Genomic DNA, 25,882 nt, shown 5'->3' with positions numbered 1-25,882 from the left:
GGGGGGGGGGGGGGGGGGGGGGGGGGGGCGGGGTTTCTTATCACACGGGCCTTTTTTTGGGGTGGGGGGGGGGGGGTGTATTCTTGCAGCGTAAATGCAAAACAATGACTACAGTATGACATTGGCGCATGGAGAAACTGTAGGCCTGGGCCTATATTTTTTATATTTTGAGAAATAAGGCTACATAAGATTTTACCCATGACTTGTATAATAGTAGTACATTGTCATTGTCAAAAAATGCAGTACAGTGAATAATTTCTGTTTACAACACAGTTTCATTCGTCCCTCATGCAGGGGTCTGGGAAACAATAATAAAACAAAATAGGAGCAGAGATAAGAATTTAAGAGCACTGTGAAATTGTTAACGCATAGACAAAAAGGGTCTTAGGGGGTAGGCTATGCCTTTTCCCCCACACATATCTGTAGGCGTACACATTCTACATGAGGGGTGCTGGTCACAGGGCCAGTTTTTTCCAAATTCCCAACATATTACACATTTATGTCTATATTCACATTCATTACACATTAATTTCTATATGCAGCCCGATGTCTCCTCTGCTGTGTCAATGAAGGTCTGTCACCAAACTCATTACAACTGTAAAACAAAGCCTAGGGAGTGTTAGTAAACTCATCCCAACTGCCCCTTCTCTGAAGGTTATTTATATTGCTCCCAAACCCAAGTAAACTACAACAACTTGACTAGGCTTTTGATCCCTGTCTTTCAAGCACTTGTGGTTCTCTCTATAGCAGGGGTGCCCAACCTTTTTTTAACCAAGATCTACTTTTGAAGTTGATGGTCTGCCGTGATCTACCAAGTCAAATTCAAGGATGTCAGTATGAACATTTAAGACCACCATTTATTAATCACCATTATTATGAACAAAATGTTTTCAGTAGGCTACTATGGCCGTATCTTTTCAGTGTGTTTTTTAAAGTGTGTTGAATAGCCTATCTTTACAAAGCAATGCAGCACTGATAGTATGCAGAGATAATTTCAGTCATACACAAGTCATAAACAACTGAACCAATTTCAAAATGATAAACATTTGGTATATAAAAGGCACATAGGCCCTATTTCAAAAGTATGATGAAGCATTATCATGCCTTCAGTGGTATAGGCTACAAATTAAAAAGGGCTCAGAAATTCACCATTTGTTATGGGTAAATAGTAGGCTACTATGAGAGAGAGAGAGAGACAGAGAGAGAGAGAGAGAGAGAGAGAGAGAGAGAGAGAGAGAGAGAGAGAGAGAGAGAGAGAGAGAGAGAGAGAGAGAGAGAGAGAGAGAGAGAGAGCAATGGGAGAACTCATTGGATTGGTTAACACCCCTGTTAAGTGTGACTTCTTCTATGAAGGTTTTTTTTTTCAGCTCTCTGGGACAGTAGCACAGCAAATGCTTTCTATTGTGAGTTTGGCCAATCGTTTTGTCCACAACTGAAGCAAGAAACAGCACAAATTGAAGTGAATTCCATACATGTCAACAACTAACATTTCCCTTACACGCGGCACGCGATGTAAACGCAGTTAGCGATGATGCATGCGACTAGCGATTTGGACGAAGATCCTGGCATATCGGCGTGTCATAACGCATCGTTGCGCACATGTTCTGTTACTCACCCGATGTTACACGTGTGCACACATGAATCAACTGTAATACTAGGTCACTTCCTAATGCTTTCCCCTCATTCTGTGTTACCGTGGGACTACTTATCTAACCAATACAGAGTCTATAGGATGTATTTACTCCAGGAGGAAAATGCGAAGGAAATTCAAAATCGTAATTCAAATCGTTTTTAACAAAAACGGATATCGTTAAAAAAAACAAAAACAAAAAAAAAGTAAATTTTTTTTTTTTTTTTTTTTTGCATTTTCGTAAACTATGGCGGCCAAATTTAAACTATGGCGGGCCGCCATAGTTTCCTCAATGTATGGGAAACACTGCATAGGTCCCAAATCATGATACGAACCGAATCGTGCTTTGAGTGTATCGTTACAGCCCTAACAGCTGGCCATTACACTATTACATTGTTCAGCACCAGGAGAGCAGCGTGGAGGGCCCTCAGACCGTGCTGTGCAGTGCAGTGCGGGCCAGGCAGACCGCGTGTGAACAGTGACATGCGTGGGCGCTAGTGACACGGGCCTATATGAAGCACATTAATTACCATATCACTGCACCGGTGTGTGTGTGTGTGTGTGTGTGTGTGTGTGTGTGTGTGTGTGTGTGTGTGTGTGTGTGTGTGTGTACAGGTCATTTGAGGACTTACTGGAATATAGTCGGCAGGGTAGTCACCAGGAATCGCCCACTCAAACCTGCACAGCAGACAGGAACGGTGAGACAGCGAGAGAGAGAGAGAGAGAGAGAGAGAGAGAGAGAGAGAGAGAGAGAGAGAGAGAGAGAGAGAGAGAGAGAGAGAGAGAGAGAGAGAGAGGGACAGAGACAGGGACAGAGAGAGAGAGAGAGAGAGAGAGAGAGAGACAGAGACAGAGACAGAGAGAGAGAGAGAGAGAGAGAGAGGGAGAGAGAAGAGAGAGGGGTGAAGAGAGATGCAGGTTAGAGACAAAAATAAGACATACAGAGGGGAAAAGAGAGAGAGATAGCAAGAGAGAGGGGGGGGGGGGAGAGAATGTGATGAAAATAAGGAAATGAAACCCCTGATCATGGTACTCATGAGGCTCTTAAATGTGTAGGCGTCAGGCTTGTGGCAACTGGAGTGTCCTGGAGAGAGGAGAAGAGGAGGAGGAGAACAGGAGGAGAGAGAAAGAGACTGAGGGAGAGAGGAGAAGAGGAGGAGGAGAGGAAGAGAAGAGACCAGAGAGAGAGAGGGGCTGAGGGAGAGAGAAGAGGAGAGACAGAAGGGAGGGAGAGGAAAGAGGAGAGGGGGAGAGAGGCTGGAGATGGGGGACATGATTAGTGTTGTAGTTGGATGGTGGTGATTGGGACTGTTCAAACGGTGTGTGTGTGCGTGTGTGTGTGTGTGTGTGTGTGTGTGTGTGTGTGTGTGTGTGTGTGTGTGTGTGTGTGTGTGTGTGTGTGCGCGTGCGCTCACGCCCGCATGAGAGTGGAGCATTGGTGTTGGAGGAGGAAGGGTAGAGAACCGTTAAGGCTGTGTGGGCTTGTGTGAGTGTGTGTGTGTGTGTAGGGTGTGTGGGGGGGGCTGGTGAGTGTGTATGTGTGGGCTTATGTGTAGGCTGCCGTATGTACTAGTGCTTTTGTGTTTGTGTGTGTGCTAGTATTTGAGTGTGCCTTAGTGCATTTGTGAGTGTGAGTGTGTGTGTGTGTGTGTGTGTGTGTGTGTGTGTGTGTGTTGGGGGGGGGGTATGTCTGATGTGTGTGTGCATGTCTGTGTATGTGTGTGTGCATGTCTGTGTGTGTGTGTTTGTGTCTGTGTGTGTCTGTGTGTGTCTGTGTGTGTCTGTGTGTGTCTGTGTGTGTCTGTGTGTGTGCGTGCGTGTGTTTAGTGAGCCGTTGTGCGGTGCCTGTTATGGTCTGTTCTGCTCTGCTCAGAGCAAGCGGAGACTCAATTCAAGCACTGTTGCAAGTGTGAAGGGTGACTATTTGTGGAAGCAGCAGAGAAGAGAAGAGAAGAGAAGAGAAGAGAAGAGAAGAGAAGAGAAGAGAAGAGAAGAGAAGAGAAGAGAAGAGAACAGAAGAGAACAGAAGAGAACAGAAGAGAACAGAAAACAAGAGAGGAGAAGAGAAGATAAATAACAGAAGAGAAGAGAAGAGAAGAGAAGAGAAGAGAAGAGAAGAGAAGAGAAGAGAAGAGAAGAGAAGAGAAGAACTGAAATTTCACCTTGCCCTGCTTATCGCTCACCAAGCACTATTCAATTTTTCATGTTGGCTACTCATTGTTATGGTGAGGGCTGCCAGTAGGGTTTTTGGCCCCTTCACATTTCCTCTTCAAATTGTGTTTGAGTGCCATTACTAAGCGTGCTGCAAAAGACATGACTAAAATTGGTAGCCATGATAGCAGAAAAAAGTAACCGCAAAAAGCTGATGTTTTTAGTAACTACTCTAAGTAAGAATATTTGTTTTCCGTAGCACATAAGCTGCCTCCTAAAAGTCACTTTGTTATTATTTGCAATGAATCAAGTTATCTACAGTAGAAGCGCACTGCACAGTAGGCAAATCAAGAGAATTGCCTAGGGCACGAACCAAATCTGCCCTCCATATAGGGGCCCTCAACTGTTACACCAGTCGTGAACACACAAAAAGGTGGGCCTGTTTTTATTTCGTCACTTACGTCATCAAAGATAGGCCAATAAAAGACAAAACACTGCGAATGGCTCATCACAAGCAACCCTTCACACAGTACATTTTGACATCAGTTTTTGTTTTCAGTCTTTTCTGTAATCATTCCTACATATAGTAAACCTACTGCATTAACTTATATTAATGTAGGTTGGTGGAAATGCTCAATGGGCAGGCAGCAAACAATGAAGGTTAACAGGAGTAACCAGCAATCACACATTCTTAGTTTAGGGCGTAATGTGTGCATACACATTCATCGCATTAGTTTTACCTGGGTCTACTGTTTTCAGGTACTAGGCCGCACAACACATAAGTGAATTAGTCAACACAGGGAACCTGGTTAGGCCTACGTTTAAAACGGAGATGCGAGATGTGAGTACGCATACTGTACCTGGCTGTCGCGTCACATCCACCTTCCCTACGGAGATGCCTAGGGCATCGCTTTGTTTAGCGAAGCCGTCCCAGTCGTTTTGCAGATGCTGACAAGCTGGGCACCACGGGGCATAGCTAAACACATGAGCACAGGGACAGTGTATGTCAGTTTATGTCACATCAACAAATCGCATAGAACCAGGGGGCAGATGACAGTGACAGATGTTGTCATTGCTGCAAGCCTGACTTGCAATGCTTTAGTAGCCTAAATAACGTAGGCTTCTCTGCAATTCAAATATGTCAAACCAGTCCAATGAGGACAAAATGGACTGCCTGGACAAACGCACATGATTTCAGTTAAGCATAGCTATCTAATGACTGTTTCCAGCATTGCAACAATGTCGCTAGTAACTGAAACATTTCCGGGTTTCTGGCGGCTTCAACATTCAGTGCAGAATCTAACCCGTTGTTATTTTTACAACACGCGTGGTTAAGTTTTACGCAACTGACCTTCTGTGCGAGAGAAATCAATACAAAAATACAGTTGGGACAGCTGTTTCTAATAACTACAGAATCAAACCCGCCTCCTCTTCTACTCACAATTTTAACATCCATTCCCCTTCTAAAATGACAGTCCAGTTTGCATCTGCCACGGGCAACACGCTATTTTCAGACGAATCGATTGGTGAAACACTCAGTAACAGAAATAACAAAGGGTAAATCCATAGTCTGCTTCTATCATATTCCAACTTCCAGCAGCGTTCGTATCCCGCCATATTGTTAATGCACACGAAGGCCAACAACCAGGAAATGATATCGCCCTCGTTTTTAAGGTGGAACGACACATTTCTGCCCTAGCATCTCACCGAAGGCCACTGCTGCAAGGTTAGGCCTATTGTTTGTTACGGAAAGGAATAGCAAAAATAACAACAAAACATCTAGGTAGGCCTATCCTACTACAACCCCGTTGTGTTGCTGGTGAGCTGTTGTAGGCTATAACACTTCATTGTCAAGGTCATAGTTTCCAAATACGCGCTAGCAAACCGACGTAGACTATGGAGAATACTTTCTTGTTGTTTAATTGAGCCTATAAAGCTGGATATGAAATGGCCTCCATATGACATAAGATACTAAAAACAACATCTTTACAACAGTCACCATAGGCCACACATTCAAATCATTGAAACGCACGCGCGCGCGCGCGCGCACACGCACACACACACACACACACACACACACACACACACACACACACACACACACACACACACACATACACTGTCACCGTTTTGATTTGCCCATATTAACAACTGAAATAAGGAAATTAGCAATTACTTAGTAGTATAGTATACAGTATAGTATACTGTATTAGACTTGAGGCATATCAGAGTTGCCACAAGAGTGGAGAGGACATAGGCCATCATCAAATGTAGAGTCCTGGTTGTGCCGCAAAATAGGCACATTTGCTTTTGTGGTATTTGTTCTGTTTTTGACACTGACTGTGATATCTCGAGTGCAGTAATCGTCAGTGGATTGCATCCACACATACAGCAACTTAAATGTGCCTGAACATACAGTATTCTGTTGTGTGAGTGGGATATGCTACATTGGCCGCAGTCCACTTATATTCCAATGACACACCAAATTTCCCGTTCAAAGTCATGTTACTAGGCTATAGGCTGTATGTTGGCCAACTGCAGTACACATTTGAAATGATCTTGCGGGCCAAATAAAATGACCACATGGGCCAGATGTGGCCCCCGGGCCTGAGTTTGACACTCCTGATCTAAAACAATGCAAACCATATGTGGCGGAGGTCTTCCTGCATCTGTTTGTTCCCCTCGGGGTGCGAACCTGCGACCTCATCAGCTACATCGGTTTGGAAATGGGAGGCACAGTACGATACCGCTGGACTAAAGGACCAGTCCCCCAGCCCAACGGCATCGACACTGAATGAGGGTCAGGGAGGGAGTTCTACTAACGTTCCATGGCAAATGTGCTAGTGTAACGGAGGCTAACTAGCACAGAGTTGGCGTGGAACGTTGGTAAACCTCCCTCCGATAGCCTCATACAGTCTCGTGCCGTTGGGCCGAGAGACTAGTCTCTTGGCCCAGCGGTATCGTACTGTGTCTCCCATTGCCGAACCGTTGTAGTTGACGAGGTCGCACGTTCGATCCCCGAGGGGGGTGAACAGGTGCAAGATGACCTCCGTCACAGTGGTGCCGTGACCCGGATGGGAGTGAGGTTTAAGGGGGAGAGTGTAACGGAGGCTAACTAGCACAGAGTTGGCGTGGAACGTTGGTAAACCTCCCTCCGATAGCCTCATACAGTCTCGTGCCGTTGGGCCGAGAGACTAGTCTCTTGGCCCAGCGGTATCGTACTGTGTCTCCCATTGCCGAACCGTTGTAGTTGACGAGGTCGCACGTTCGATCCCCGAGGGGGGTGAACAGGTGCAAGATGACCTCCGTCACACTAGTTAGCCTCCGTTACACTCTCCCCCTTAAACCCTCACTCCCATCCCAGGTCAATCGGCACTACTGTGGCGGAGGTCTTCCTGTACCTGTTCGTCCCCCCTCGGGGCACGAACCTGCGACCTCGTCAGCTACATCGGTTTGGAAATGGGAGGCACAGTACGATAGCGCTGGACTAAAGGACCAGTCCCCCAGCCCAACGGCATCGACACTCTATGACACTCAGGGAGGGAGGTTTACTAATGTTCCACGCCAACTCTGCTAGTTAGCCTCCATTACACATATATATTGCACATCACCCTTCAGAGAGATACCAAAAATAAATATGGAAATATTACCCGTATGATGATACATTAAAAAAACAACATTATTTCAGTTTTTAGTGCAGGACAAAATGGTGACAGTGAAAGTAAGTGTGTGTGTGTGTGTGTGTGTGTGTGTGTGTGTGTGTGTGTGTGTGTGTGTGTGTGTGTGTGTGTGTGTGTGTGTGTGTGTGTGTGTGTGTGCGTGGGGGGGTGGGGGGGTGCTTATCCTTATTATTTTTTTTACATCTCATTCTACGAAAATAAATACATAAATAAACAAACAAACAAAAAACAAATAAACAAAAAATAGGCCTACATGTTTTTTTTTTACCTAACATTCTGCCACTGCTGATATCCTGACTGTACTTGCTTTACACTTCAACACTGGCTGTGTGTCCATCACATTCCCCAGCCCCCTGATGGCACCAGTGAGGGAGGCGCACCAGGAGGCGCTGATTCGCAGTACGGAGCCGCTCATGCGTTGAGTGCTGCAAATGAGTCAATGCGCGCGGCTCAGAGGACACTCCAGTCTCACCGGTTGCAGCTCTGCACTGACTGACAGTTCACTGTTTACGGCGCCCTCCGTGCGCTTTCTTCGGCTGCCTCCTCTCACTGCTGTATTATATCTCCCGGAATCTCGTGTTAGAGGCTCGGGCATGATGATGGTGACAGACAGACTGTGAATGAACGAAACGCTATGCAGTACGTCCGAAATGATTCATGAGGTTGCTTCTGGTGAAGGCAGCACATTGATTTAAAAGCAGAAGACTTGACTGGAGAAGGAAGCCCATCGTTTCGGGCAAGAGGAGGGAAGAATCCGTATTTTGATGGTCCTGGAAGCTGTCTAAATGTCTAAATGGCAGGAGCACAGCCTGGGGTTCACGCGCTGCAGCTCAAACCGATTTCTGTCTCAGAGAATCTGAAGAAAGGCAGTCGGTTTATGAAATGGGATGATGTAAGTAGCCATCACCTTTAGGTTCTTTTGTTGATTATTGTATTCTGAATCGTTTCCCTTTTGTATTTACCCTACGTGGTAACCCTGATATGTCCGTGGTCATATGCTATCTTGAAGATTAAAATGTCAAATCGTAGGCTACTAGTTCCATGCCTGTAGCATCAACTTGCCCGTCACTTCAGATGATAAGATGCAATCTATCCATCTGTCAAGCCAGCCAAGGTAAGGTGGCTGCAATTGAATGGCTTAACCCACGCTCGTTTCGGAGTCTGTAACCAAAACCTAATGCTGAAGTGACAGTGACCATTTCATCAGGGTACATCACAGGCAATACTTTAGTCTGTTGGCTGTTACGAATTATGCTTACTGTACAGCTTTCAGGAGAAAACGTCAAGACACATATCTGTCGAATAACATTCGTCGAATATGCAGGCGAATGCTGCATGCGGCTACTTCACAGTGACAGTATGCATCTCTAGGCGGCAATGAATAAATCAGCCATGTAGTCTACATGCCAGGGCAGTGTACGAAATTGATTGGGGCACTATGCGCTGCTAAATGCCATTACAAAAGATCGATCAGTGATGTGAGCTGTAGGCCTACCATACAGGTGACAGATGTTGACAGAGGGAACCACTAGCCTACACAATGCCAAAATGTAGCACAATAAGAAATGCGCGTTCAGCATCTTTGGTGTCTTGTCACCTGTTGGTTTGAAGACTTCCCCCCCCAACTAGTTGAAAACAGCATCGTGGCCTTGCCATTCGTTCTATTCCCATATAAATTCCCATTCCCGTCTTATAATGAAACGGTCATTTGGCGATGCAGTGAGTCTGCCTATTTTACGCATGTTTTGTTACGCACATTTTTTTGCAGTGAATGTAGGCTATTGAATGTTTGACAGGAAATGTAAGTTATTAGCCTCTCGTGTTTAGTATACTGCCTTCCAGCCCAGACCCATTGTTATTACCCTGTTAATTAAGCCTAACAGATAATGGAATAAATAATGTAAAACTCAACTTCCCAAAACATTTTTCCTGACAGATTTCACGAGGTTATTAGTTACTAGTTATTAGTTAACGAGGTTAGTAGACTATTTTAGTGAGTTTGTGGGAAGTACAGAAATAAGCCTTTCTATATGTTGTCAAGCATGTGTAGATACCGTATAAAGTACCCGTTTATTTTGAGCTAGCTAGACAGTAATAATTTCATAATATACAGACAATGGAGCCCTTACATTAATGCTGGTTACTGACAGCTGAGGCCATAGAAATAAAAATAAAATGCCCATATGTGTTGCTATGGCAGCCGCCCTGCTTCTTCTTCTTCTTCTTCTTCTTCTTCTTCTTCTTCTTCTTCTTGTCACTTCTTAAATCTAGCTGAAATTTAACTGTCAAATTTATGGGCAGAGCCTAACAAAGATGTCAAAGAGAAAGACAAGTTCCCACCAGCTTACCAGGCTGACAAGACACTAAGAGTGTGTCCTTACCAGGCATTAGCCTACCCTGCATGAAAAGACATTAAGAGTGTGTCCTCACCGGGTGAATGTTTCGTGGGTAAGAGTAGAAAATCATGCCCTTTCGTCCTCTAGGGAAGACATGTTTTGGTCTCCCCCCCCCCACCATTAAAGTGTCCAAGCAAAGTCAGTGTTTCCCACAGAAATTTTGGAAACTATGGGGGCAGCCGGAATTTTTTGTTGTCGGGGGGGGGGGGGGGGGGGGGGGGGGGGGGGGGGGGGGGGGGGGGGGGGGGGGGGGCGTCTTTTCACGCGGGCCTTTTTTTTGGTGGGGTGTTATTCGCGCAGTGTAAATGCAAAATGGCAAAACAATGAGTACAGTATGACATTGGCGCATGGAGAAACTATAGGCCTAGGCCTACATTTCAGCCATTTATATTTTGAGAAAAAAGGCTACATAATACACATGCAGGGGTCTATGTAATGAAAAAAATAATAAAACAAAATAGGAGCAGAGATAAGAATTTAAGATTACTGTGAAATTGTTAACGCATAAACAAAAAGGGTCTAAGAGGATAGGCTATGCCTTTTCCCCACACACCCGATAGGCGTACACATTCTACATGAGGGGTGCTGGTCACAGGGCCAGTTTTTCAAAATTCCTCCCATTAAAAGGGCTGAAAAACAAAGCCTGGGGAGTGTTAGTAAACTCATCCCAACTGTCCCTTCTCTGAAGGTTTTTTATTGCTCCCAAACCGAAGTTAACTACAACTAGAAATGCATTCAGAGAACGCAGACCTCCGCCAAGGAAGTTCAGTTCGTTTTGGACATAAGTGGAGTCATGATGTGCATTTAGGCCTATAGGCTACATAGCATTTGTGTTCAGGTAATTGAACCGTCAAGTTCGTAACCAATTATAGTTCTACTGTCTCTTTTATCATTTTCATGTCCTCTAGCTGTGGTCTGTTTAGTTCACCTTTGATTNTTTTATTGGCAAAGTTGATTGTTCATGCTATAGCCTATGCCTTCTGTGATTTGAAAATACACTTAAGCCTTGAAGCTCATTGCTACATAGTCACATTGTTGATGATTGGCAGCATGCTACCATCTAAAACAAAATACAAATTAAAAAGCACAATTTTCATTGGCCAACACCCGTAGTAGACCTACATATTCTACAGTAGTGCAGCGGTCCCCAACGCGCAGTAATAGGCCTATTATATTATATTATTATATATATATGCCTATTTTTTTGTAATAACCAAGACAACACACTGTGGCTACTTTGAGCCGTTCACTTAATTATTGAATCAGAATGAAATGTGCAAGAATCCCCTTATCCAGTGGCTGTGCATGGATGGTTGTGGAGTGTCAGTTATTGTTTTGGGCTATTTCGTAAGGCTAAACAAACTTTTGAGAGGTAAATCCACTTCTAAAATTTCTAGCTGTTGCAATATCGTTGCAATATCGACACCAACATTGTGGTGCGAACGCAATTGCTTAGCGAGAGACATGTCGACTCGACTGGGGAATCATTGCCTACCCCGACACTACAGTTGTTGGAGAAGTTCCTCCTACCTGTGATAGGTAATTCTTGGCGCTGTGGCTTGACCCGAGCCTGCTCTCTATTTCGTATTTGAAAATCACTGTTCGCCGCATCTCCAGCGTTCATTCGTTATGAAGTCTAGGAACTAGTCTATGGAATGTTTGTAATGCTGATGGCTTCAGTGCGCGGGGATTTGGGAAGCAGCAAATCACCGTGGACTAACGCAATTCGCGCGCGCCTTTCTTTGAGCTTCATTTTATATGAATGTTTTGTGACAGCATTGTGAACTTAAACGATCTGCGAGGCTGTAGCTAAGGCTGCTTTTTGATAGCGATTTTGACTGCGGTAGGCTAATGCATTTCACTTCAATGCTCTGCCCCGGTGTGGCTGCGTGAAGGTACGCCAGTTAGGCCTAGTAAGTGGGTGCTGCTCAGGGCTCCTCCTCAGTGGTCCTTGCGCACCCTAGCAGCGTGACGAACACACACAAATTCGGGCCATCACATAAACCTCCACTGGCGGAGGTACGGTAACAACTTGACTAGGCACTTATTTTCTCTATAGGATGTATTTCCTCCAGGAGGAAAATGCGAAGGAAATCGTAATTCAAATCGTTTTTTAACAAAAACGGAAATCGTAAAAAAAAAAAAAAAAAAAAAATAAAAAAAAAAATTTTTTTTTTTTTTTTTTTTTACATTTTCGGGAAACTATGGCGGCCAAATTTAAACTATGGCGGGCCGCCATAGTTTCCTCAATGTATGGGAAACACTGAAAGTGGGTATCAGCTGACAGGTCTAAACTAAGATGCATACGGGGGATCACACATTTTGCATGGGCTTAGAGAGAGAGAGAGAGAGAGAGGGAGAGAGAGAGCATGGATGTGCCCCTTCACTGAGGGATAAGGGGGGAAATGCAGATGCTGACTCGATGCTGGTGTGAATCATTGTAATGTAGAACACTTATGCAATATCTGAGTCAAACTCTGCAATTGTGATGTGGTGGAAGTGCTCACCATCTCTGGAAAAGACGGAAAAAAAACTTTACAAACTTTAAGGAAGATTTCTTTGGCCCCTATGTGACTCATGGCGATGTCTAAGTTTAGTTTCATGAGACCGAAGGGTTGAAAAACTGTTGAATAAAAAGATGTTTGTCCAAAATGACGCAAAGCATTTTTGACTTGAGTGCTCTTTTGTGACTTTTGAAGGACTCATCTACGGTTACCCCAGTGACGCTACGGGTAGACCCGCAGGGCTTCTTCCTCTACTGGACAGACCAGAATAAGGTATCAGATGCCCACTCACTCTCTCTCACTCACACACACACACACACACACACACACACACACACACACACACACACACATATGCACGCACACACACACACACACGCGCGCGCGCGCGCGCGCATGCACGAACGCACGCATGCACGCATGCACGCACGCACGCACGCACACACACACACACACACGTACACACACTCATACGCACCCACACTCACACATGTGCGCACACAAACACATACACGCACACACATGCATATGCATACACACACAAGCATGCATGCACACACTCAAGCACGCATGCACGTACGCACGCAAGCACACACAGATGCACGCACGGACACACGCACGCACACAAACCCTTTACTGTTAAAGATGCTGTACCTTCAGTATGAAGACAAGCTATACATGCATTATTTCATTTATCCAATGGCAACATCATTGAAAATCACATGAAGTCATTTCACATACAGTTTTGAGGAAAGGTCATGGTAAGGTGACTGCCAAATGCATTGGAAGCATCCTATGATGGTGGGTTCAGGCTGACTGAGAACCGTGCCATTGCCCGTTCCCACACGCCACAGATCTTGTGATGTGATTGTGTTTTCAAGCTGCAAATCATCATCATTATTATTTTTAAACTTTGTTTTACCTTACAAGGATACAAGGGTATTTATTTGTCATTTACATAGATACACTTTGGTGTCATTTACTGTTTCTGTAAACTTTTTGTAACCTTTTGTAACCATTACAGTAATATTGCTAGATTTTCCAAAAGTTACAATTATTGATTATAATGTGTCAAATTATTCAAATCTATTTGTGAGAATCAAAGTACAACTCTGTACGCTTAAATCAAAATAATTGAACTGTGTTGCGTGATCCCTTGCAAGTCTACAGTATTTCAGTCAGTCAGTCAGTTACCCAAAAGATGCTGTAAAATAGTACAGTACTTTTCTGCATTGAAATGGTATATGATAAATGCTTATTTGTCAGCTTGCTCATACTGTTTGGCACTGAAAGCTTTTACATGCTAACGCCTTTTCAAATTGAAAAGACTGCAAGTCTTTGATTTTAGTAAAACTACCTAACAAAGGTTGTTGCCTTCATGATACAAATAGAAAAAAAGATCAACGAAAAATGTCTGGTATTTATTTATAAGGCATTTCTAAGCAACTGAGAACATTTATTTCCACTCCATGTGAGTGACTCAGTCGCTACCTTTGGCATGAAGGCCTAGTTCAGTTGTGGTAACACTGCATGCTGTTAACCCACACAGAAACAACATGGCAGGCGGATGAGCCAAGGGAAAAAAAAGACTGAAAAAAAACAGAAATGGAAAACATACCAGGCTTCTTTCAACACTGTACTCTCTCAGCTCACATATTAATATTGCATACAGTATTTAAACTTATGTTGATATAAAAAGACCCATTTATTTTAGATAACCATCACAATGTACAGTAATTTAAGTATGGTGATATACAGTAATAGTAACAGCAACATAAGTAAACAAACAAACAGTTAATAGATAAATAGATAGGTGAATGAATGAATGAATGAATGAATGACTTTCTGACTGACTGACTGACTGACTGACTGACTGACTGACTGACTGACTGACTGACTGACTGACTGACTGACTGACTGACTGACTGACTGAATGAATGAATGAATGAATGAATGAATGAATGAATGAATGAATGAATGAATGAATGAATGAATGAATTAGAAATGCACTCACACTGTAAACCCCAACATGTTCCACGAACTCTAAACTTTTGTGGAAACTTATTCCCATTAAAGTTTTAGTTTTGTGACCAAATGTTTTACGTAAATACTACATACATGCATGCATATGCAGGACACAAAATCTTTAAGAAGATGATCAAAAACTTTGAAATGACTGAAAAGATTGAAAACTTTAATTCCATAATTAGATTTTTAGTTTTTAGCAGCCCAAGTCAAGTATGTACTCCAAACTCTAAAATGCACAGAAACAATGGTTTACACAAAAGATTTGAGTTGAAAACTAAAACGTTTGTGTAAGTCTTACATAAAATCAGACATGTTATGTGAAAACAAATGTTATGAGAAAAAATAAAATCTTGAATGTTTTAGTAGCTGCTACTCAAAGATCTAACATGCTCCATTGACATAAACATTTCGAGAATGGTGCAAAAATCAATGCAATTAGTACTAAGCAGACAGTTAAAATTTTTAAGTAAACAAGCACAGCATTGTTTAGCTATATTGGCTCTAAGTTTTTGATTCCAAAATTAAAAGTTTTATGTTTTCCCATTTTGGAGCCAAAAAAAAATCTTGGTTGGTTTATTGATTGGTTGGTTTATACTAATGCACTAGGCTACCACCCCTCTGTTTAAACCAAATATAACATGAGCTTTAATTCCACAAACATGAACAATGCTTTATATCAAGTTCTTTTTTATTTTGTTCCATGTGGTTGACAAACAAAAACAGTAGACAATAACACAACAATCATACAATACACAACAATCTAAATCTAAATCTAAAATTTAGACCACACAGTCAACAGTCAATATATTACAAAGAATCAACCTCAACACATTAGGCAATTTAGTCATTTATTTGTTGTCCATTTCTGAATCTTTTATTAGGAGTTGGTGGCTGAAGGAGATCCATATAGCCTAACTTACAATAACATTTCTCCCAAAATAGTGTCACAACACAGTCAGTTGTTTATCCTTTGGAGTGTTGAGTAGAGCTGATGGATCATAAAGTTCTGGTGGTCCCATATCGGCTGCCTGTGGAGCATAAATAGGCCTAATAAGTTTAAGGCTTTCATGAGGACTTGTTGGATTAGGCCCCTACAGCATGATTGCTACACTGGTTTATACAGAAGTTCAATGTGCAATATGTCATCATGAAAATGCAACGCATCACTTGCAAATACACTGCAGATGTATGATACAAGAAAAAGATTTGTATCAAAGGCCTACACAGTGCTAGCCTAACTAGCAGTAGCTAACATTCTAAGCTAAGTTGCTAACAAAACATACACACAGTGTAGCATCAAGAGCACCTAATGTCACACACAGCAACATAGTAAACTACTACACATACACACCAATACACTTTTATGGGTCTTTTCTTACCTTGAAGTGAGGTTGATAGACACATTTTCCATGCCAAGTTGTCAGTTGTGGTTTGATGGTCACATGGTGTTGAGTAAATCTATCCCCCATTGACAGATTCACCATTTTTAGAGAAGTTTGTATTTTATGTTACATTTTAATAAAATAGGGTTTCTATGGTTCTGACATGGATGGGTTCTTCTTTACACAAAGCAGAAGCTGGTAAACAATTAAAAAAACAACTAAAACAACCAAAAAAGTGAGTGACCCAGCCTTAGGATTCGAACTCTCAACCTCAAGATAAGGACATGCCAATATGGCTACATGCAGAGGACTATCCCCTACACCACTCAACTGCAGGTTTTATATTCGTAGAAAGTTAGGCCTGTTTGTTAGAAAGTATTGGACTTACTCATAATTAACAGTCAAATGTGTTTCACACATACTTTCCACTTCAAATTCAACCAACTGACATCATACCAGAACAATAATGTTTGAATGTGATATATTTTTTTTTACTAACATCCTGTACTGGGAATTGAACTTGAAACCATCATGTTTTGAGGCCAACTGCTTAACTGTTAGTCCATGACTGCCCAAGCACAACACGATGACATCCATAGTGTCATATGTCAGATATAGTTCCAATTGACATGATTTAAAGAATTTGTAACTTTCACAGTTTCGTCGAGAGAAATAAACAATAAATATCTACTTGAGTGTTTTTTTATTGGTAATACAGGATTCAAACCTGCAATCCTCTGATCTTGTGGCCATTCCCCTATCCAGACCACAGCAACTCAAACATTGTCTTACTTTACCTAAGCCTTTTTCTTTTGTAATTTCGCTCAAAATTAAATGTGAAAAATATTGCTAATTAAAGTTGTCATGGGTCTGGTGGCCATCTGAACATGTTCATACCATGTTCTAGGAAGTAGGTAAGGTTATCTCCATGTTGGGGATTGAACTTGTAACCTTTGAGGTTGAAGACCAGCTGTTTAACCACTACTCCATGGTCGCCTCAGTTGTTGTCAAGACATCTAACCACTCATATGCCAGATAGAGTTCCAATTTACAAACTCAAAGACATTGTGTTAGGATGTCAGTTGTACTTAAAAACACAATGCCAACCAGAGTTAATTTATTGGTACCTGAAAACCTGTTGAGAACACCTAAAATGTTAATGTCATCTGGACATTTTTGCTATATTGAGTACTACAGTGTAAACTTTTCTAGTTCATAGTACTGTTGGGGAATACAGTGCAGAGATCACAGGCCTTCGCCAAGGAAGCTGTTGGATAGAACATTTTGACTATGTTACACCCTATTTTTATTGTAAGTATTTCTGCCTTCTTTTTTGTAGAGTTAGAAACTGGAATGCCATTTTTTTTCCTGTCCTGCAATTCAATTTGCGGTCACTAGGGGCATCTAGATTTCTTTGCTAGCAATGGTGAAAAATCTTAAAAAATATATATATCCTGGTTCCGGTTCGTGATCTGGACACGACAACTCCACAAAGTTTAATCCAAATCCTGTCATGATTTTTTGAGATATCCTGCTGACAAACAAACAGACAGACAAACCAACGTGACCGAAAACATAACCTCCTTGGCGGAGGTAATGAATAAATGAATGAAAGTAGTCCTTCTCTTTTTCTTCCACACATAACATTAGGATGAATGGAATTGCTGGAATGTATGGCTACCTGTGAAAAGTGTTAAAGTGTGACCCCCTTCCTCGACCTCACCCTTACGAAAATCGACCATGGTTTTACTGTAGTACTGTAACCATGGTTTTACTGTAGTAACCATGGTTTCTTTACTCTGAACCAACCATAGTATTACTATGGCTTATCCATTTTTTGGGGTAACCATGAAAACCGTGGCTCCTAACTAACCATGGATCATGGACATTCATGGTTTTAATATTTTTTTCAGCATGGTTTGTGTCTATGGTTTAAATAGTCACAAACCATGCTCAAAAAATCGTGGTTAATTGTGGGTTTCATGGTCACCCAAAAACATGAAAACTTGTTTGCAGCTGTGGTGTAATGGTTAAGGAGTTGGACTGAAGATCACAGAGTTGCAGATTCAAATCTGACCCTTACCTACACCTCCATCCATGACTGAAGTGCCCTTGAGCAAGGCACCTAACCCCACATTGCTCCAAAGACTGTCAACAATATGTGCGTTGGATAAAAAAAGTGTCAGCTTAGTGTAATTTAATGAATAATTATAAACTGTGGTAATTTAAAACCATGGCTAGTTTTCAGAGTAAAACCATGGTTAAGCCCTTAGCGCAGAGCCTATGTTATAACCTGTCACCAAAATTGTAACGACTATGTCTTAATCTTTTACCTAAGGCTCTTGGTACTGTCATAGCAATGATGTTATAATGTAATTGAGTATTTTCACCAAATAGTCAATAGGCTCGCCGGCGACCCCATCTGCAGTAAGAGCGGCTACTTGAATAGTTACACCACAGTCAAACCAAAAACCGTGCCGAACCATGCTAAAAAAAACATGAAATCATGGTTTACCACGGTTGATTTTCGAAAAGGCACCTACTGTATAACCAGCTTGCTCTGAAATGACAACACTCACAGACATGAGTAAAAGACAAAAAGTCACCGCTGTTTATTGTATTTGGAGTGCGCAATGTCGTTCTGTTTACGAAACGAAAGTTGGGGAGAAGCGTAATGAAATTTGACAGGTCTAAATTAACACCTGCTCTGTATTCCCTGCTCGTCTGTCATTTGTCCAGTTCTTGCGTGCTAGTACAGGCACGCCTACCTACCCACCTGAATCTCATTCCCTTCAATTATCAACGCTGTATTTATTCCCCACTCACCTGCTCCTAGTCAGAAACTAGCTTTCTCGCTCGCACCCTCCATCCGCCCCTGTCGCCCCCGTCTCCATCTTCTCGATCGTTTTATCTGGGATTCCGCCCTCGCGCCTCCTTGGTTCCGTTCGCTCTCCCAATAACCGGCCAGGGGGTGTCCGCTCAGACCTCGCACATATTCGCGGGCGCGGGTATTGTCTGAGCTCTCAGTTGGAGCCCCATACTCCCGAGCCCATGCATCGGATTTTAACCATACCAGGATTCGGGCTCGGCAGTAATTTCAGCACCATGGCCAGCGACCTTGCCCAACACGCTATTTTTGCTATTCGCTTTTAACTCATGTTCCTCGAAGTGCAGTGGTCCAGCGACCCCGTAAAGCACTTTTCATGACTTCTCGAGTGCAGTGGTCTAGCGACCCCGTAAAGCACTTTCATGATCGCTTCGCCGCGCGGACGATCACGAGAAGCCCGTTCTCCAGCGAGAACGAAGATGTATGCATACATAGGCTACGGAATTCTTATTTCAGATAGCACACTTATGAAATGCTTTTTGTGAAGGGCTTCATCATGTTTGCTGCCTTCCCTCACTTACTGCATTTGTCCTCGAGCCTCGAAGGTGCCCAACCTTGATTGAGAAGAGAGGAGTATACTGTAGAGGAAAGTGGGAGGAGAGAGGAGACACAAAACACAACACAACACGAAACAGCACAACACAATACAACACGACAAGACATGACACAATGCAACTCGACACCACACCACACCATACCACACAACACAATGCACAACACCACAACACAACACAATACAATACAACACAACGCACGACATGACACAACACAACACGACACACCGCACGATATGACACAACACAACAGCACACAAATCAACACAACACCACACAACACAACAGAAAACGACACACAACAACACATGGCACGACACAACACAACACAAAGTGACACATCACAACACCACACAACATAATGCACAACACAACACGACACACCGCACAACACAACGCACAACACAACTCAACGTACAACACAACGTGACACAACATGACACGACACCACACCACACCACACAACACAACACAACACACCGCAGGACACAACACAATGTGACACAACATCACAAGACACAACACAACACACCGCATGACACAACACAACGTGACACAACATGACACAACACGACACATTACAACACCACACCACAACACACAACACAATGTACAACACAACACAACACACAACACAACACAACACAACACAACACAACACAACACAACACAACACAACACAACACAACACAACACAATGCATGACACAACACACGCCAAGACACAACACAACACAACACATCACAACACAACACACCACAGGACACAACACAACATGCCGCAGGACACTACACAATGTGACACAACATCACAAGACACAACACAACACACCGCATGACACAACACAACGTGAAACAACATGACACAACACGACACAGCACAGCACAACACAGCGCGACACAACACAACACAGCATATCATGACACGACACAGCACAACAAAACACAACACAACACAACACAACAGAATACGATATGACACCGCACATCAAAGCACAACACAACACAACACAGCACAACACACCTTCAACACAACACAATACAACACAACACAACACAACACAACACAACACAACACAACACAACACAACACAACACAGCTCAACACAAAACCACACAACACCACACGACATGGCAAGACACCAAACACACCACACAACTCAACATGACACAACACAGCACAACACAACACAACCCAACACAACACAGCATGACACGACACAACACAGCACAACACAACTCAGCACAACAGAAAATGAAACGACACGACAGCACAACACAATACAACACAACACAACACAGCACAACACGAAACAACACATCACAACACAACACAATACGACACTGGACACCATGACACAACACAGCACAGCACAGCACAGCACAGTACAGCGCGACACGACACTGGACAACACGACACAACACAACACAACACAACACAACACAACACAACACAACACAACACAACACAACACAGCCCAGCCCAGCCCAGCCCAGCACAATACCACACAACACCACACAACACCACACGACATGGCATGGCATGACACTGCAACACACCACACAACACGACACGACACAACTCATTGCGACACAACAAAACACAACACAACATAACTCAGCACAACTGACACAAACATCCCCGGCGGACTTGAGGGCTGACCCTACCTTCACCCTCAATCTGTTCCGCTATTATAGTAGATTACACTACAGTGCATTGCATTGAACTTTGCCATCGTGCATACAGAATATAAATGCAGGGTAAGAGAATGTCATGTGTTGAGATATGGGTGGCCTGGCTTCATGCCTCACCTTTGTGGTGCCTCCTTGCAATTGCACACAATTCTCTCTCCATGCCTCTCCCTTGTACTGTAGTGTAGGTGTGAAGTCCTCCCTCAGTGCACGTATCTCTCGGTGTGTGTGTGTGTGTGTGTGTGTGTGTGTGTGTGTGTGTGTGTGTGTGTGTGTGTGTGTGTGTGTGTGTGTGTGTTAGGGCTGTAATGATATTGTATCGAACCGAGAAATCGTGATACACAGAGTCGTGATACTGTATCGTGATACAAGGAGGCAGTATCGTGATACGCCCTTTCAAAGTTTTGTTACCCATCAGTCCAGAAAACCACCACATGAAATGAAGTGATAGTGCATCAAAGCTTCAAATCATTATCATTATTACATTTAAACTTTTAAAAATTATTAGTAGACTCTTGTAGCCCATTCGACCTTTAAACATAGTTTTCAATCATAATTTTATTTTATGATGTTAAAATTTGTGAAATCGTGCTGTATCGAACCGTAGGTAAAATATCGTGATACGAACCGAATCATGAGTTGAGTGTATCGTTACAGCCCTAGTGTGTGTGCGCACGCGTGTGTAGCCTTGCCTGTGTAAGTTTTGCCCTCTCTGTAGTATTACCTGTGTGCGTCGCTGCAACATTCTGTGAGTAGTCTTCTCTGTGTCTGTGTGTGCGTCTGTCTGCATCTGTGAGTAGTCTTCTGTGTCTGTGTGTGTCAGCATCTGTGAGTAGTCTTCTCTGTGTGTCTGTGAGTTACGTCTAGTCTGTGTGTGTATGAGTTGTCTTTTCTGTGTTTGTCTGTGAGTAGTCTCCTCTGTGTGCGTCTATCCCTCTCTGTGTGCGTCTGCGTGCATCTGTGGAAAGTCTTCTCTGTGTGCGTCTGTGAGTGTCTGTGTGCCCCTTTGTGTGTAGTCTAACCCAGGGATTCTTAACCATAGGGCCGCGAACCAAAGTTGGGCCGTGCTCACAACCTCTAGGGCCGCAGACAACTTTCAGTTTCGCACCGCTATCAAATACTAGTGTGCATCTCTTCCCTCAAACGCAATGTCATAGCGCAATGACCACACCCCGCGTTTTTTTTGTTTGGGGCAGATTCATTAAGAACAAGACGGCAACACACTTTGCAGTGGGCAATATGGAGAAAAAGCGAAATTACCAACCGGTTCCGCTTCACAGCTGACTTGGCGACGTCATCTGTGTCCTAATAACCTCACGTGTTAGTTAGAAATAGGTGTTCAACGGTTAGGTGGCTACTCCAAATAATTCTAGTTAGGCTACTGAATCTGTATCCCTTATACTTGTCCAAGTGTCCCAAACAAGACAGTCCTTTCACGAATTTTGCTTAATTGTGATACTGGGAAAGTTTTCCGTCTATGAAATGTCTGTTCTTCCCGCATCGCGTTTCCACTTGTGCAGAAAGGCATCTTGAATTTACGAACAGCAGATTCATTACAAAGCGCATGTCAAGAGCTGTCACGCAAACTTTGAGCTGCCAGAGAGGCATTCATATGTGTGAATTACTCTGGCTTGTTAAACTGTGAGTGGATTTAATGAGTGAGATTAAATGAGAATAACATTAACATTAATTAATATAGGGCTATCCCTAGTGGAAAATAATAGCCTAGGCTATTTATTTATATTTTATATCATAATATATTAGCCTATATTATATTATCATCATAATATGATATAATATGATATAATATAATATAATATAGCCCAATATAATGTAATATAATAATAAATACATGGGTATGGGCCCTGGGACACTGCACGCTGGAAAAAAATGGGCCTCGACATCAAAAAGGTTAAGAATCCCTGGTCTAACTTGTGTAAATCTTGCCCTCTCTGTGTCTTCTCTGTGTGTATCTTTGTGTCTCTCTCTCTGTGTGAAGTCCAATTCTCTGCATCTATCCCTCTTCTGTGTGTGTGTGTGCGTCTGTGAGTATTCTTCTCTGTGTCTTCTCTGTGTGCGTCTGTGTGTAAATCTCCTATGTGGATCTGTCCCTCTCTGTGTGTATTCTTCTCTGTGCTTGTGGCCACGATGGCACGGCTCTGGCACAGTGCAGGTTAAACGTTCCACCGGCTGACGTGTCAAAATGAAGAGTTATGAATACAATGGCTTTGACCTGGCAGACATTTCCCCCACCCCCTCTTTCCTCTGTCCCCTCTCTTCTCTTCTCTTTTCTTTTCTTTTCTTTTCTTTTCTTTTCTTCTCTTTTCTTTTCTTTTCTTCTCTTCTCCCCCCCCCCCGCCATCACATCAACACCACTTCTGCCCACCACATCTCTCTCACCCACGCGGAACATTGACACTGTCAACCTTTTTCCCTCCTCCCTCACCACCACCTCTGTACACCCCTTCTCCCCCCCCTCTCCTCCACCACCACCCATACACACCCCTCCCCCCACCCTCCAACACCACCACCACCAGCACCCCCCCTCCCCACCACCACCACCCAACCCCTTCATCCTAGCCTCTTCTTTATCTTCAAAGATTCAATATTCAAAGCTTCCCAACCCTCCCCCACCTCTCCCACCCACGCGGAGCCGTGCCACCATGGTCTCTGATTAATCACTGTGACAGGGTCGTGGCTCGCAGCGTGCCCTCCATCCTTTGGAGGAGAGCAGATGTGCATATCATCCCAGCGACGGCTCTCTGTGCGGGGGCAACGGGCGACTGAGGACCAGCCTGCCCTGCCTGGCCTCCCGTGAACTCTCCCACTTTACTGTCTCTCACTTTCCTGTCCTCTCAATTCCTTTTCTTTTTTTCTTTCCTTTCCTTTCATTTTGTTCATTTTGTTAATTCCATTTTTTTCCAATTCTTTTTTATTTCCTTTCATTTAATTTCAGTTCATCTAATTTTGCCTTCTTTCTTTTCCCTTCGTTTTTATTCTCATCTTTTTTTTTTGCTTTTCTTTCCTTCTATTCTCTTCCCATACAGTACTGTCCTTATTTTCCTGTCCTCTCCTTTCTTTGTCTTTATTTTTCTTGCTCATTTTTCCTTTCTTTCTTTCCTTCCTTTCCTCCCTCCTTTATTCCTCCCCTTCCCTTTCATCTCCTTCCCTTCCTTTTGTTTTCTTTCATTCCTCCTCCTTCCTTTATTTACTTCCATTCTTATGTTTCATCCCTTCCCTTTATTTTCCTTTATATCCATTACCTTCCCTCCATTTCCTTCTTCTTCTTTCCCTTCTGCTGTGGCATATAGTGTAGTAGTGTACTGACAGTGACGATGGAGCCCTGGCATCACGTTATGTAAGCTATAGGGAGAACCCTGCCGCCATGTTAGTGCTTTCACATTAAGTTACAGTGAGAACCCTGCCGTCACGTTAAGCTACAGTGAGAACGCTGCCATCACGTTAAGCTACAGTGAGAACGCTGCCATCACGTTAAGCTACAGTCAGGACGCTACACTGCCACGTTAAGTTACAGTGAGAACGTTGCCATCCCATGAAGTTAGAGTGCCTTCTACAGTGTGATAAATGGGACCCCTTCCATCACGATAACATACAGTGCCTTCTGCGTTTTGACATGAGATGGAGAACCTTCTGCAAAGCCCTTCCGTCATGTTACTGTAAGTTACAGCTACAGTGCATTCTGAATTGTGACAAACCCTGATATCACATTAAGTTACGGGGCCTTCTGCAGTGGAATTCTTGTCGTTAGTTTAAGATACAGTGGCTTCTGCAGTGTGATATGAGAATACTGCTATCATGTTACATACCTGCAAACTCGTCACCTTTTGGTGACAGTCACCTTTTTCCCGGCCAATTAGGTCATTCACGTGAATCATGTAGAACTGGAGAGGGTTTTTTTTTTGGGGGGGGGGGGTGTCACCATAAAGAACAGTAGAAGATTTGAAAAATGTTGCCCGGTCTGATGAGTCTTGATATCTACTGCAACACTCAGGTGGAATGGTCAGAATTTGGCATCAGCAACATGAAAACATAGGTAAACCCTGCCTTACATCAATGTTTCAGACTGGAGATATAATGGGATAGAGATATTTTCTTGGCAGTATTTGGGCCAATAAGTACCAATTTATCTTTGTTGGAATGCCACAGCCTACTCGAGTAGGCAGTGCAGGCAGCTCTGAAGGCAAAAGGGGGTCCAACCCAGCATTAGAGAGGTGTTCCTAATGAAGTGGCCGGTGAGTGTAGTTAATAGATTATGGTAGTTTGAAGTGCTTTGAAGAGCAAGAGAATCTGGTGAAATAAACTATTTGGCACATATCTTTTACTAGTGTGGTGGTGTAGGCTATGTAAGCTCAAATTGCCTCTCCGATGGGCCCGCTGGCGGCCCCGTTGCCTTGCCATGGCGCTGCGCTGTGTCGATTACAATTGGGAGGGGGTGGGGGTGTTGGTCCACTGGAGACTGTCACCTTTTTTTCTCTGACGAGTTTGCAGTTCTGATGTTAAGTTACAGTGCCTTCACGATAAGCTAGAGTGAGAACGCTGTGCAATTACATTAAGTTACAGTCCCTTCTGCAGCGGGATGAGGGAACCCTGTAGTCAGGAGAGGACAGGATAGGAGAGCAGAGCAGAGGAGAGAAAAGGAGAGGAGAGGAGAGGAGACAAAAGAAGAGGAGAGGTAAGGACAGGAGAGGAGGAGAGGAGAGGAGAGGACAGGAGAGGGTAGGCAAGGAGAGGATATGATATGAGAACAGAGTAGAGGAGGGGAGAGGAGAGGGAAGGAGATTCGAGGAGAGAACAGGAGAGGAGAGGCAAGGAGAGGAGGAAAGGAGGAGAGGACAGGACAGGACAGGACAGGACAGGAGAGGTTGGCAATGAGAGGATATGATAGGAGAACAGAGAAGAGGAGACAAGAGAGGAGGAGAGGTGAGGACAGGAGAGGAGGAGATGAGTGGAGAGGACAG

General features: G+C 43.5%; 2 protein-coding genes across 2 annotated transcripts in view; one reads left to right on the top strand and one right to left on the bottom strand.

Annotated features, from left to right (window-relative positions):
• tmx4 (thioredoxin-related transmembrane protein 4) overlaps window positions 1–5,413 on the bottom strand; it is a 37,306-nt gene extending 31,893 nt beyond the window's left edge. The window contains exons 1-3 of the mRNA XM_063184680.1: window positions 5,223–5,413; window positions 4,642–4,757; window positions 2,263–2,308 (exon numbers count right to left, since the gene is read on the bottom strand). Of these exons, the coding sequence (XP_063040750.1) occupies window positions 2,263–2,308; window positions 4,642–4,757; window positions 5,223–5,398 (338 nt within the window). The 5' untranslated portion in view covers window positions 5,399–5,413. The remainder of the gene's footprint in view (window positions 1–2,262; window positions 2,309–4,641; window positions 4,758–5,222) is intronic.
• Window positions 5,414–8,034: 2,621 nt separating this feature from the next.
• plcb1 (phospholipase C beta 1) overlaps window positions 8,035–25,882 on the top strand; it is a 140,450-nt gene continuing 122,602 nt past the window's right edge. Inside the window, exons 1-2 of the mRNA XM_063184679.1 lie at window positions 8,035–8,353; window positions 12,557–12,634. Coding sequence (XP_063040749.1) covers window positions 8,255–8,353; window positions 12,557–12,634 — 177 coding nt within the window. The 5' untranslated portion in view covers window positions 8,035–8,254. The remainder of the gene's footprint in view (window positions 8,354–12,556; window positions 12,635–25,882) is intronic.

Source organism: Engraulis encrasicolus, chromosome 19 (assembly GCF_034702125.1).
Source record: "Engraulis encrasicolus isolate BLACKSEA-1 chromosome 19, IST_EnEncr_1.0, whole genome shotgun sequence".
NCBI classification, from domain to species: Eukaryota; Metazoa; Chordata; class Actinopteri; order Clupeiformes; family Engraulidae; genus Engraulis; species Engraulis encrasicolus.
The sequence above is the reverse complement of the archived record's forward strand: the minus strand, read 5'-3'. Positions and strand labels throughout refer to the sequence as shown.